Source organism: Phodopus roborovskii, unplaced genomic scaffold, assembly GCF_943737965.1.
Source record: "Phodopus roborovskii unplaced genomic scaffold, PHOROB, whole genome shotgun sequence".
NCBI classification, from domain to species: Eukaryota; Metazoa; Chordata; class Mammalia; order Rodentia; family Cricetidae; genus Phodopus; species Phodopus roborovskii.
Window position 1 is genome coordinate 6,785,354 of NW_026126651.1, and position 14,328 is coordinate 6,799,681.

The 14,328-nt window shown below is 46.2% G+C and overlaps 1 protein-coding gene across 1 annotated transcript in view; it reads left to right on the forward strand.

Annotated features, from left to right (window-relative positions):
* Nucleotides 1–8,107, forward strand: part of Hps5 (HPS5 biogenesis of lysosomal organelles complex 2 subunit 2) — a 29,258-nt gene extending 21,151 nt beyond the window's left edge. The window contains exons 18-22 of the mRNA XM_051174140.1: nt 894–1,013; nt 1,724–1,837; nt 4,532–4,638; nt 5,970–6,240; nt 7,512–8,107. Coding sequence (XP_051030097.1) covers nt 894–1,013; nt 1,724–1,837; nt 4,532–4,638; nt 5,970–6,240; nt 7,512–7,572 — 673 coding nt within the window. The 3' untranslated portion in view covers nt 7,573–8,107. The remainder of the gene's footprint in view (nt 1–893; nt 1,014–1,723; nt 1,838–4,531; nt 4,639–5,969; nt 6,241–7,511) is intronic.
* Nucleotides 8,108–14,328: the final 6,221 nt, after the last annotated feature.

Consider the following 14,328-nt stretch of genomic DNA (forward strand, 5'->3'; position numbering starts at 1 on the left):
CAGACACACAGACACACACTCACTAATCTTCAGAAAGAGAGTGAATCCCTGACTCAGACAGGACCCCTGTTCCCTGCCAGTGGGTGCTTTTAGCCGCAGTAGCCCGGCTTCGGGGGTGGGTCTCTCTTCCTGCTTCTTCTTTCCGGCTGGCCGTCATTTTTCCTCTACATGGCAGTAAACTCCTGCTCAGATGAAAAACAATCTCATTTTACATACCGATTCCAGTTCCCTCCCCCTCCCCCTCCACCCCCCCAGGAGGGAGAGGTCTCCCACGGGGCCATCGAAGTCTACACTTGTTCCTTTCCCTCTGTTTGCCACACTGGCCTCCCCTCTCCTTCCTCACTCTCTCCCTCTCTCCCTCTCTCCCTCTCTCCCTCTCTCCCTCTCTCCCTCTCTCTCTCCCTCTCTCTCTCCCTCTCTCCCTCTCTCCCTCTCTCTCTCCCTCTCTCTCTCCTTCCCTCTCTCTCCCTCTCTCTCTCTTCCTCTCTCCTTCCCTCTCTCTCCCTCTCTCCCTCTCTCCCTCTCTCTCTCCTTCCCTCTCTCTCCCTCTCTCTCTCCTTCCCTCTCTCTCTCTTCCTCTCTCCTTCCCTCTCTTTCCCTCTCTCCCTCTCTCTCTCCCTCTCTCCCTCTCTCCCTCCCTCTCTCCTTCCCTCTCTCTTCCTCTCTCTCCCTCTCTCCCTCCCCCCCCATTCCCTCTCCCTACCTTCCCCTATCGTTTCCTTATCGACCTTCAGCTAGATCACTCATTAGTAGACTGCTGCCCTTGCTAGCACTTCCAGCTGTTTGTAGTAGAGGAGATTTCAAGTTATCCTTTATTATTTTCTTTATATCCTCACACTTTGCTTTCTCTCATGAAGATTAATGTTTTTTTCTTCTCCCCAACTTGCTCTCAGGCCATCCTTCCTTGAGTTCCTTCTTCAACCAGAATCTTTAAGACTTGACTGGCTGCTTTTGGCAGTGTCCCATGATGCTCCACCACGCCCAAGAACAGTAGACGATGAAGGACATCCCAGGTAAGCAGCCCTCCTCTGTGAATGTCCCTTTGAAGTGGAACTGTTATTTTCCCTTTTAGCATCAGGCTCAGCTTAGGAACAACAGGAGGAAAGCTTAACCCAGCACTTGAGTAACGAGGTTGTGTATCCATGTATATCCAGGTGGTTCTGAACATTGGGAGGCTACAGACCTTGTAAGAATCTCATGGCTCCTTTCAGAAAAAATGCACATTCATGTAAACATTTGCAGGTAGCTTCAAATAATTAAGCTGGCCTCCCTGCAGCTCTTTTGGAGACCCACAGTGTACCGTGGATAGCCTGTTTTAAAGGAAAAAACTCTTTGTTTTCATTCAAAAGATGTGTCAGTTAATTAATTTGTAAATGTTCCCTGAGGATTAGAATAAAAAAAAAACAAAAAAACCCACCAGTATATGCACTCTAGCACGGAGATGCATCCCTGATCCCTATTTCTGGGTTGTTTTTTTTTTTTTTTTTTTTGTTTGTTTGTTTGTTTGTTTTTTGTTTTTTTGTTTTTGTTTTCTTTTGTTTCATTTTGAGATGAACAAGTTATAAGAAAAGTGGCTATTTTTCATTTTTTTAAGAGCAAAACAAATATTTGGAAACTATAATAATGGTATATGATTCAGCTGTAGTCTTACCTATTAGATGGCTACAAAGTACTTTCTAGAGTTTATTTCCTATCTAACTTGCTACACTTTTTCATTTCATAGGCCCCATTCACACTTGCTTTCCTGGGGTTATAGCCAGTTGATCCTTCTTCTGATTAAACTTCCTGCAGACTTCACAACCAAAGAGAAGATGATTGACGTCTGTAGGTCCTTTGGGTAAGTGAGGGTGTTGACGGATGCTGGAGTGGAGATTGGGACCCAGAAGTAACCCTCTAGTTAAGGCCCTGTGTTGCTGTGCTTTGTTATGCAAGGGTTCAATTTGATACTTAAATGTAAATGCACCTCTTTTAATACTGAAACTTTTACTTTCTGTGTATGTCCGTTTTACCTGCACGGATGTCTGTGTGCCACCACAGAGGTCAGAAGAGGGTATCAAGACTTGGGACTGAGTTACAGACAGTTCTGAGCTACCATGTGGGTGCTAAGTACAGAACCCAGGTCCTTCGCAAGAGCAGCCCACAAGCTCAACTCCCGAGCCATCTCTCCAGCCCTATGTTTTAAGTGATGTTAACCATTATCTTTACTTGAAATTCCTGTATTGTAAGAGGAGACTGGCCCTTGTGAGTGTTTTGTGTTCCCTTTGCCCAGTTGCTAGAGCCGGTTCTCAGGCTGTTGCATAGATTTCCAAACATTTCAATAGATAAAGGATTTCCCAAAAGGGGAGATCAGAATAGGTTTCCTGGTGAAGGGCTCCGGAGGAAGGGAGATTGGGAGTCAGCGTGAGGGCTGTGGAGTGAGGTGGGTCTGCTAAGGGAAGCAGAAAGAGGATGGAAGCCGACTCTGCTAAAGAGAGGGCTAGTCACTGTCTGGAGGGCTTTGGCTTCTGCTCCACAGAAGCAGTGCCTTTTAGGAGGGACCTTTGCCTTTCTTTTTCCTTAGACAGAACTGATGCTTTCTTATTTATTCATAAATCAGGGTGAGGCTGGACAGGTGGCAGGTGGTGAGATCATGACATACTCTTTTGGACTAATTAAGAAATAGTGATTTGATTTGTTTTATATATATATATATATTATATATATATGTATATATATATATATATATATTCTAATTTTTCTTATTTTACATATCGATCCCATTTCCCTCCCTCCCTCCCATCCTCCCATGCCCCCAGCCCCCCTCCCATCCCACCCCTCCCCACTCCACAGGGAGGGTGATGCCCTCCAGGAGGGGTCATCAAAATCTGTCAAGTCATTTGGAGCAGGGAGTAGGCCCTCCCTCCTGCCTCTAGGCTAAGGGAATTTGTTTCATTTTTGATTTAATTTTGGAAGGGGGCAGTTGCGTGCTGTGTCATCTGCGTGGATGTCAGAGGACAGCTGTCTAGAGTTGGTTTTCTTCTTGTGCCATATGGATCCCAGGGATAGAACTTGGGTTGTCAAGGTTGGCAACAAGTGCTGTGACTTGCTGAGCCATCTCTGACCCCCTTTTGGACTCTCTGGAGATTATTTACAGGGTCACCCTGAAAAAGGGAAGCCTGCAGGAAGAAGTTGTGTGAGTTATTACAGGGTGAGGGGTTGGTGACTAGGGAGTGCACCGGGGAGAAAGTCTACGGAGTGAGGTTTGGAGACACATTCTCTCTTTTATTGAGTGGTAGAACCTAAAACATAGGAGCTAGCGATATGCTTCAGGGGCAACAGTGAGTGCTGGCTGTTCCTGTAGAGGATCCAGGGTTGGTTCTCAGCACAGCTGTCCAGTGGGTCTGACATCTTATAGCCTCCCCAGGCACCAGGCACAAGCAAAGCAGCCATAAACATAAAAAAATAAAATGAAAAACAAAACTACTTGCAAAGTACATAAAGCTTTGTTTCTTAAGTGCACTAGATCAAGCTGTGGAGTAGAAGTTTGTGTGATAATGGAAATATTCTACTGCGCTGTCCCCTAGCCACTAGTCACATGTCATCACCAATTTTTAGTTACAAAACCGACTTTTAGGGACCGGAGAGATGGCTCAGGGACTAAGAATACTTGCTGCTCTTACAAAGGATCTAGGTTCAATTCCTAAGCATCTACTTGATGTAAGTCTAGTTCCCGGGGATCTGATGATCTTCTGGCCTTTGGGGACACCAGGCTTGTATGTTACTCACAAACATATATGTAGACAAACATTTATACACATAATAATAAATCTTGGGCTGGGTGGTAGTAATGCAGCTTTATTCCCAGTACTTGGGAGGCAGAGGCAGGTAGAACTTTGTGAGTTTGAGGCCAGCCTGGTCTACAGAGTGAGTTCCAGAACACCCAGGACTACACAGAAAAACCCTAACTTGAAAACGAAACAAAGCAATGAGTAAATGCATACATACGTAAGGAAATCTTGGGAGTAGGAAGATGGCTCACGGGTTAAGAGTACTTTCTAGAAGACACAGGTTCATTTCCCAGCACTCACATGGCAGATCACACCTGTCTATAATTCCAGTTTCAGGGGATCTGGAACCCACTTCTGGATTCCTTGGGCAGCAGGTACACATATAATACACAGACATACATGTAGGCATAGTACCCATAGATTAAAAAAAGCCTTAACAGCCAGGTGGTGGTGCATTCCTTTAATCCCCGCACTCAAGAGACAGGACAGGCGGGTGTCTGAGTATGAGGCCAGCTTGGTCTACAGAATGAGTTCCAGGACAGCTAGGGCCACACAAAGACACCATGTCTTGAAAAACAAAACAAAACAAACAAACAAACAAACTAAAAAACAACAAAAAGAAAGATTATCTTAACAACAACAAATTAACTGAGTTTTAATTGTTATTTACTTTTGCCTTACCTTGACCCTTAATGAACAATGTGGCTTCTATGGACAGTGCAGTTCACTGTGCTTTCTCCTTTATTAACTTTGCTCCCTTTAAGTTTCTGGCCTGGATATCTTACACTCTGCCTGGAGCTGGAGAGGAGGAGGGAGGCTTTCACCAACATTGTGTATCTGAATGATATAAGCCTGATGGAAGGGGACAACGGTATGTAAATCTTAACTGGTAACTCCTCATTATGGTGTTCTGGAAGTCTCTCTCTTCAATTCTTGGGAAGCAAATCTGAACATTTTAGTGGCTTTTACGTAATTCTAGATGGCTGCTAAAATTGTGGGGACTTTGCATAGTCTTTAGAATATTGTGACATCTTTTCTATTTAACAACTGCTTAACAGCTGTTTTAAGCACTATACTCACTGTTTTTCATGTACTGCTGTAAATGCGATAGCTCTTGGGATAGATCGCCTCATAACTGGACACCTGGCTTTCATTGGCGCCCACTTTAAAGCTCTGCTTATTTCAGCAGCCAAAATGAGTCCGAAGAAAACACAACAGAGAAAATGCCTGGCAACATGGCTAAGCACGGAAGAGCACATGATGCTCTTGCAGAAGATCAGGGTTTGCGTCCCATCGCCCGGAGCTGGGTGGATCAAACTTGCCTATAATCCACACACACACACACTCACACACACACACACACACTCACACACACTCACTCACACACACACACACACTCACACACACACTCTCACACTCACACACACTCACACACACACTCACACACACACTCATACTCACTCACTCACACACACACTCACACACACTCACACACACACTCACTCACACACACACGCACACACACTCACCAGTAAATTAACTCTTACAAACTTCCGAGTGATGCAGCTTCCTGCCTTCAGTGTAGCCCTTGCACTGAACTCATACACAGTATACGGATACGGGCAGGTGTCCCGGGGGCCTGGCCTGGCATCGCACCTCACTGCTCAGCTACACTCTTACCATTGCGCACTGTTGGCTTTGACACGTCCCCTGGACTCAGCTGTAGTTTGCTGGGCCACCTCCTCTTCATGTCTCCTGTGAATAAACACAGTTCTCCCCCCCTTCCTGCTCCCTCCACACACACATGCTGTGAGCATGTGCCCGCCCTCCTTCTCAGTCTTTAGCTTTTGCTTGGATGTCAGTCACGTCCACATTAGAACCGTTCTCAGATCCTCTGAAATACACCTGCAGTTCCATAGTTCCTTTTTCTTTCCTATCAAATACGTAACGTGGTCCATAAGAAGTGACTCATGAATCTTAAGGCCTTTACTAACCTGATTGCTGCAGGGCTGTAGAGGTTATGTCTGTTTTGTTCCGTGATGCACATTCAGGAAGTGTGAGGGTGATTTTAACTCCGGTGTTCAGAAGGTTTGTGCTGAAGTGAGGAGACTGTTCTTGAATGTGTTTGTTTTGCTGTTAAGTGTTCTTATGGTTCTCATGCTTCATGTATGGAGCCTGTATGCTCTGTGTTTCTGAGTGTAGGGTGGATCCCCGAGACCTTGGAGGAATGGAAGCTTCTCCTGCATCTACTGCAGAACAAGAGCACACGGCCAGCTCCTCAGCAGTCACTAAACGGAAGCCTCAGTGATGGGCCTGCCCCCATCACTGTGGAGAGTGTGGCACTCCTGCTAGCTAAGGCCATGGGTCCAGATCGGGCCTGGTCACTGCTGCAGGAGTGTGCTCTGGCCCTTGACTTGTCGGCAAAGTTTACCAGGACCTGTGACATCCTAAGGATCGCCGAGGGAAGGCAGAGGTAATGCCAGCCTGCCATACACTGCCATACACACACTTTAAGTGGTAGCGGTAGGTAGAAGGGAGTGCAGACATCGTGTGGTCTCAAGCCTTCACCAGCACACGAGGAGACTGACATCCTCATGGCCAAGGTACTCTTCAGGTTAGTGTGAGTGCCCGCTCCATGCTTCCTCCGCTCTCTGTGAAGGTGTTGATACTGGCCCGGCCGGGATCTGTGAGCTGCAAAGACATACAGGGGATTTAGTGAAATCCTGTCTCTCAAAAATGAAAAGGGTTTGGGCTTGTAGCTCTGTGATAGAGCACTTATTTGTTATGCATGAAGGCCTGTGTTGAATATCCAGTTTAAAACACAAAGAAAAACTGTGTGCTTATTTATTACACACACACACTTTTTTAGTCTTTTTTTTTTTTTTTTTTCCTTTGTGGTAAAATAGATATTGTAGAAACAAGAAAAACCAGGGAAAGTATGATGGCACACACCTGTACCCTCAGCTCTGGGGAGGCTGGGGCAGGATAATCGGCAGTTCAGGGCCAGCCTGGACTGTAGCATTAACTGCGTGTCTTTAAGAAAGGAAAGAGAGAAGAAAAAGAAAGGGTATCCATGTGAAAATTGCCTTCTGGAGCATTTAGCCATTCAGTGTATGTGTGTTGCTGCGCAGCCAGTTTCCGGTATCTTTTCTTCTGAATTGGTGTGCTGTAGCTATTGAACAGGCCTCATTCCCATACTTTCTGCTGACTTTGAGCATCCTAGATGCCTCATGTGAGCAGGATGAGAACAGCATAGATTGAGGAGCCCATAGCTAATATACCTGGGAGCGTAAGTATTTCAGGTCTCAGAATCTTTTAATTTGAGAATTTTTGGAATTTTGCATTAGAGCTGCTCAACTCGTTTTTCATTTTCCTAACAATTAGTGACGCTGAATGAACATTCATGCTTACTGGCCTTGTTATCACCCTTTGAGAAATAATTAAGCCCATTGTCCCTTTTAGAATTAATTAGGTTGCTAGTTTAGTTGTGGAATTCTGCCATATCTAAATATCTAGATGCCTCCTACCAGGCTGGATTTTCATCTCTCTCCTCCTATTCCAGATCCTTCTTTTTTCTCACACTGGCCATTGAACCGGAGGCCTCATTTTTGCCTAGTAACATTGCAGTTCCCAATCCACTCTGCTGGTTTCAGCCTGTGTCTTTGGTCACAGTGTAGAGTTTGCTTTGCTGTTAAGAATGAACTAGGACAACTGACTTTGCTTGTTTCTTCTGTGGGATTTCAGAGCGCTGATACAAGGCATGCTTGAGAAGTGTGACCGGTTTCTCTGGTCACAGCAGGCCTAGCGGGACGTCTGTCAGGACACGGTGTCACTTTTGACCAAGTGGAGCCCTGCTCCAGAACCTTCGGAAGGCTTTGCCACAGAGGGAGCGGGGACACTCGAAACCGTGCCTGAACAGAGCCTGTCATGCTGCTGCAGCTGCTGTTACCGCTGTCTCCACCTTGGCTCGTGTGCCTCTGTGACCTCGGTTTGTCAAGCACAGTCGGCTCCTGGGAGAAGTTGGTCATCGTTCACCGGAAGCAGCATGGGCATACTCACTGCCGAGTGGTTTCAGTGCAGACACGGTGTTTACGCTGTTACTGCATCTTCGGGGAATTGCAGGGGATTGTGTCCCACTGTGGCAGATCTGTTGGGAGCAGATACTTTGTTTCGTGAGGAAAGATGATGTTATGAACTGAAGTTCAGTATTGGTCATACTTGTCTGAGGCCATCAAGAAATTACTGAGTTAGGACCCAGAACAATGACATTGTTTTATTTACATATGTAATAAACATTGGAAATTCAAACTAGAATTTTAAATAAAATTGCTTGTATCTTAGTTGAGCTCAATTTAAAGTATTTTTTTCCATTATTTATTTGATATTTTCTATTCTAAACCTACATACATTGACTAATCACTGGAATTATCTGTAATTTTTAAAGTTACCTAAAAGAGTCATGTACTTTGTTTTCCTTTCTTTGCTAGACCAGGTAGACCATGCTGGCCTTGCCCTGACGAGATCTGCTTGCCTCTGCCTTCTGCCCTCCATCCGTGCTCCCAGTTTGCGTGGGAGATCTTGTCCCTTTCCCCTTCGCCAGGGGACCATTTATGTCTCTCGTAGGGTCCTCCTTGTTTCCTAACTTTTCTGGTGGTGTGAATTATAGGCTGGTGATCCTTTCCTCTATGTCTAAAGTCCGTATAGGAGTGAGTACATGCTCACACACTTTTAAAAATTATTTTTAGGCACACGGTAAGAGAAAACACTAATATAAACTGTAACAAATGGTTGTATTATTTAAGCCATGTAACTAGATTGCCATTTATGTGTTTACTTTGTTATATTGGTAATAAATGATGAAGGTTTTGTTTGGACAATACATGGACCTGGAATTTATTTCTGCACAGTATGCAGGAATGTATTGGTTAGTGGTGTTAGACACTGGATAGGTGACCCCTTTCTTTTTCGCCATTTATACCAAACTAGAGAAGCACACATCTGTCATACCTACCCATGACCTTGGATACGATCTGGCCTGGTACACTGAAGTGGTTGTCAGGGAAACAAGGCTCCATAGAGTGGCTTAGGATTTTGTCAAGTGTGGGAAGTCCTTCCCACCAGCAGCACCCAGGTTTGGGATATCTCCGCTGATGCTGAGTGTGAGTCTATATCGTAGTAATGGGAAAGAGCTCTGCCTTCACTTTCGGCTCCAGTCACTACAGAATGGGCTAAAATGCAGCCCAGAGCACATCTCAAGGGAAGCAGATGTTAAAAACTGTTATGGCTGCCATCACATCCTCATCTCCCAAGGCACAGAGAAAAGAAAGCCCTCTTGAGCCAGGCATTGGCATGGGGGTAGTGTTTTCTCCGCCGTCGTTGGCCGCCAAGCCCAGACACCTCGCCTTCACGTCCGTATCTCCATCCGACTGCTGACCACTGCTGCGCGATAGATCCGCCAAGAGCTCGCCCTGTGTGTGGGGATGGCTGCTCGGCCTGGGTATAACTCGACACTAATGACCTCAGGGAGGGACTTTGTTTTTTTTTTTTTTTAAGTTTTGATTTTATGGATTAAAAGATGGAGAGATTTACCACAGGATCTGGTAGAAATGAGTGTGTTTCCACCTGCTTAGGAGTAAGAACTGGCACTGGCATGCAGAACAGGGAAGTGAGTCTTGTTAGCTGTTGATGAAAGATTTGGAGAATATCATTGTCTCCCATAGCAGTAACCAGGTCCCTAGGAAATGGATTTATGGAACCAGAGACAGAGGGAAGAATAACATCAAAGTTAGCAGTTTCCTGCTATGTGAAACTTGTCCTTGCGTAAAATATTGTCATCCTTGCCCCCTCCTTCCCCTAGCTTCACTTCTGATGAGTTTAGTTGAGACCTCTGATTGTCAGTCAGTGGTGTTTTCCATTGTTTGTTTCCCATTTGCCCTCTTACTAACTCACAACGCCATTACTTCCCTTCTTGACCACTGAGGCAGTTCAGGGCCTTTGGAAGGTCATCCTTTCTGCCTCCAGGCAACCTTAGCACATTTCAAGGGAAGCAGCCCTCAGTCTCAGTGCTGGGAGCATCACAATCCCAGCCACCCCAAAGGCTGGACACTGTCCTGACCTGGACTCCGGGAGCTAATGTAACCTGCTTCTACTCGTCACCCATCCCGTATCATTCTTAGACACAGATGCAACATTATTCTAGGCTTTTGACTTTGCTTTTCATGACAAGGTTTCTCTGTGTAGCCCAGGGTGTTCCGAGACTCTCTCTGTAGACCAGGCTGGCCTCGAACTCACTGAGATCCACCTGCCTCTGCCTCCCGAGTGCTGGGGTTACAGGCTTGTGCCACCAATGCTTCAGCTATGTCATAATATTTTCAACCCTCTTGTGTTAACTTTTCATAGTAAACTGTCGTATTTCATGGGTGTGTATGGCTTTGTGGAGTTGCTGTGGGAATGCCTTGGGACTCAGTGGACCCTGGTGCCCCCAGGGTCACCCGTGAGCTCTCAGGGACAGTATCTGCTCTGAACGGTTTCTATAGCAGGACATCCACATTTCTGGCTTCGTGGTACCCACAAATTAGGTGATGCTAAGTGCCACAGCAGATGTGGGGAGCCGTGTGACAAGAGTCAAGGTGACCCCGATGCTTCTGGCTTTCGGATCATCATTCGCGGTGCAAGGCTGACGAACGGTGAAATGGTGGGAGCCATGGCAGCCGAAATGTGGCCCCGAAAGTGCCAAGTAGGAGGTCCATCTGTATGTTCCATGAGCTTCAGTAGTTTGGAATTATCCTTGTCACAGCAGTTTAGCCTTACCTTAATGAAAGACATGAGCTAGAGCCAGCCACCTGTGAGGTGTGCAGGGGAAACAGCTCCAGCTGGCGGGGCACGAATCAGCCTCCCTTCTCCAGGGTCAGAGGGTACTTGTGGACCAGTGTACCAATTCCCAGGACTCTGGGGCTTAGCGTCCCAAAGCCAAGAAAAGGAATGGCACGGCGGTCTTAGTTAGGGTTTCTATTGCCAGGGAGAAGCACCGTGACCATGACAACCAGAGTTTGCTTTTACTGACAACACTGAGCATGTCTTTGGACTTTCTTAGTTTTGTTTTTCTCTTAACTTCTAAAGTGAAATCTTTATTGATCTCATGCCACAATCTGGCACATTGTGGTTAGATGAGTTAGATGAACACGGCTTCTGCTTTTCTGGTCCTTTCCTCTTCATGAGTGGAAAGATAATAGGACTACATAGAGGCTCAGGTCATGACATACCCTACCAGCACTACAAACAGATCGTCTGGGTCCTCAAGTATGGCTTGTTTGATGTGACACTGTCGACTAGGAGCTGAGACAAGATGTCATGTGAATAGGGGGGAGAACAATGTTCTAGAAGAGATAGAGGCGCGATCAAAGGCCATGGGTACAGAGTGATGGGATGAGGGTCGGGGCAGAGGCCCTGAAGAATAAGGACTGGGATCATTGGTCAGCAGCTGATGAAGGGTGGGGCTGGGAAGGCCACCAATGAGTCACCAGTGTCTACTTAGCCCTTGGCTCTAGTGGGCAGGCAGCAACTGTGACTGGGCACGGGCAAATGAGTGGACGGTGAAGACTAGTTGACAACAGTCTGTGAAAGGAAGGCAGAGCACCACACCTGGAGCATTGGCCACCAAGTCTCCAAGCACTTACTGTCCGTCTGTGTGTGTTGTCCTCATAATTGCACTCCACAGAGCCAGTTTTATTTCTGTTTCCCAGATGAAGAGAAACTAAGGCTGGGAGAGGTAGTGTATTTCCCCAAGCTTCTAGAACTAATCGGGAGCTAGACTGGAGAAGGGATGGTAGGGAACCTGGAGTCCACACTCACTCATCTTTGTGCTACTCAGGGTAGAGACTTAGTAAATTAGATGCTACCCCGTAAAGCTCGCAAACATGAAACCCAGTCTAAACTAGCAGCTCTCAATAAGGTGATAAAAAGGGCTTCCAGAAATTCCTACCTTCCTATCACACGACAATGTCAAGGATCTCTTTGTGAAAAAGCCCTTTACTTTCAGGGTACCCATACCTACTGCGTATTTTAAAAGTTGTCAAGCATTCCTTGCCTCTCTTTTAATATTATATTTCCCGTGTGTGATTGTTTTGCCTCATGCATATATGTCTAGTGCTTCTAGGCCAGAAGAGGGTGTCAGACGCCCTGGAACTGGAGACACAGATGGTTTTGACCCACCATCTGTGGCTGCAAAATGAATCCAAATCCTCTGGAAGAATAGCCAGTTCTCTTAAAGCTGAACCCTTTCTCCAGCATCCAAACATTTTCTTAAAGGTTGGATGGGTGCCTGGCTCAAGATGGAGAAGCTTTAGTTCAGATGCATGGGATGGAGTTATTCCTTTTCTTTTTAAAAAAGCGTAGAAAATAATATTTTAAATTATATCTGTAGCCTGGCAGTGGTGGTGCACATGTCTGATACCAGTTTTAGAAGGTAGATGAAGGTGGATCTCTGTGAGCTTGAGGCTAGCGCGTTCTATAGAGTGAGTTCCAGGACAGCCAAGGCTATACAGAGAAGCCATGTCTTGACCCCCCCACCCCCCATTTATAACTATACATGACTTTTTAGTTGAATCAATTTTTTTACATCGACCTGGGATAATTTGGTTTTGAGCAGTGTACAGTCCAGTATTCCCTTTCACAATTGTTTGCAGAGAAGGAGCACCAGCAACTTGTGTATAGGACACAGTCGGTTGGTTATCTGCTGGCCTGCACTGCAGGGCCGGACTCCAGATTCCAGTCACTGTTGCAGGCAGTAGCGTGGAGACCGAATCCTCCCTCCTTCCACAGTGCCCTTTGCCCCGCTTCCTTCCATCATGCGAAGCCTGGCAGGCTGCAGAAGGAAGGAAGCCTGCAGGGCAGAGAAGAGCAGAGCTGGGCACACAGATCCTGCTGGCACCTCCTGATGCCCCCGGGGACCTCCCACCCAAGTCACTGTGGGTGCCAGCTTTGGAAGGGACACATCTCAGTAGAGCCATGTGTCTGTTTCCTTCTCTAAGTCTTGTAGAGCAGCACACACATGACTGTCTTGTGAGTAGAGGATCAAGAAGGACAGACACCCTTTCTCCTGTGCCTCGTGGGTGTAATGGGCAGTCTGGTGCCAAGAAGGAAAGAAAAAAGACAGTAGACTTGGCATCTCTAAGCCCCTGCTCATTCAATTATTTCATTCCTTTTGCCATATTGGCGATTTAGATGACCACTTGTTCCCAAGTTGGTAGAGATGTTGGGACAATTGCAGGTCCTTTGACAGGTGGAACCTTACTAAAGGGATTATGTCACCGGGGGGTGGGCTTTGAGTTTCTGTGCTTGCTCACTGTGGCTTACTCTCTGCTTCCTGCCTGCCTTTGAGATTCTCGCCTCTTCCCTCCATGTCTTTCCAACCTTGATGGATTCTTATTGCCATGAAACTGTAAGTATAAAACCATTCTCTAAGTTTCCAAGTTACAGAACTTTTGTCACGTAAATAGAGAAGTAACTAGGTTTTCACATCCCTCAGAACACATCCCTGTCTTTGAACATGTGTGCGTGCCGGTGCACATGGCACTGTTGAAAATCCTGAATGCACAGGAGGACCGAAGCCCGGATCTGTTGATGCTGTGAAAATGGCAGGGATGCTACTTAGCGGCAGTGGGGACACTCCACCCTACACGTTTTCTTAGACACTATCTCTTCTTCTCCAGGACAGTGACCGCCTCCCGCCATTTCACTAGAGGGCAAAGCCGAACTCATTCTAGGTCCCGGGACCCAACATGGCCCTTCCTCTCAGGACCATGTTGTTTCCAAGTCCAAGGTGCTGGATTTTAAGATCTCTGATGGGAACTCAGGGTCATGGCCTCTCACGGACAGTTTATCTGGTGTTTTGTAACAGGGCTTTCTTTTAGGGATAAGCATGGCAGGGTACCATAGGGACAATGTCTGGGTATTCGGTGCCTGAAGCTGGATTGCTCTGACCTATGGTCTTTTCCCAAACTAAGCCACAATCCTACGATACCCATTTAATTTTGAATGGATGGCCCAATTTCCAGAAAGTTTACTTAGGGAGTTCCCAGATAGAGAGCTCGAGTAAACAGGGTGCTGGCTGGGAACCTGCTGCCAGCCCCAGGGTGCATGACTGACTCCTACAGGCTCTTAGGCTCTCTGTGGACTCTCTACAGGATCTTTCACAGAGATGGATTTAGACAAAGATGGTTTCTTCTTCCTGTGTAACAACATTCTTCCTAGGAGGGGTCATGTCATGATAGAAGGACTGAGTTGACTGTGGGTCTCTAACACATGAATCCCATTCCTTATGGTGAAACCTGAACCCTCTGCCCTGTATTTAAGGTTCACCAAGTACATACTTAGCCTGCAATTTCTAATGTATGTGCTTTTGTTTGGTGCATATTGTGTTACTCAAGACTTCAAATATGTGAGCAAGCACTACACCACTGAGCCACATTCCTAGCCCCTCATTCACTTTCGCATGCTGTATGTTATCTCTGGAAAGAAAATCTTGCTTATAAGTACTTTTTATTAGAGATGTCTCAAAAAT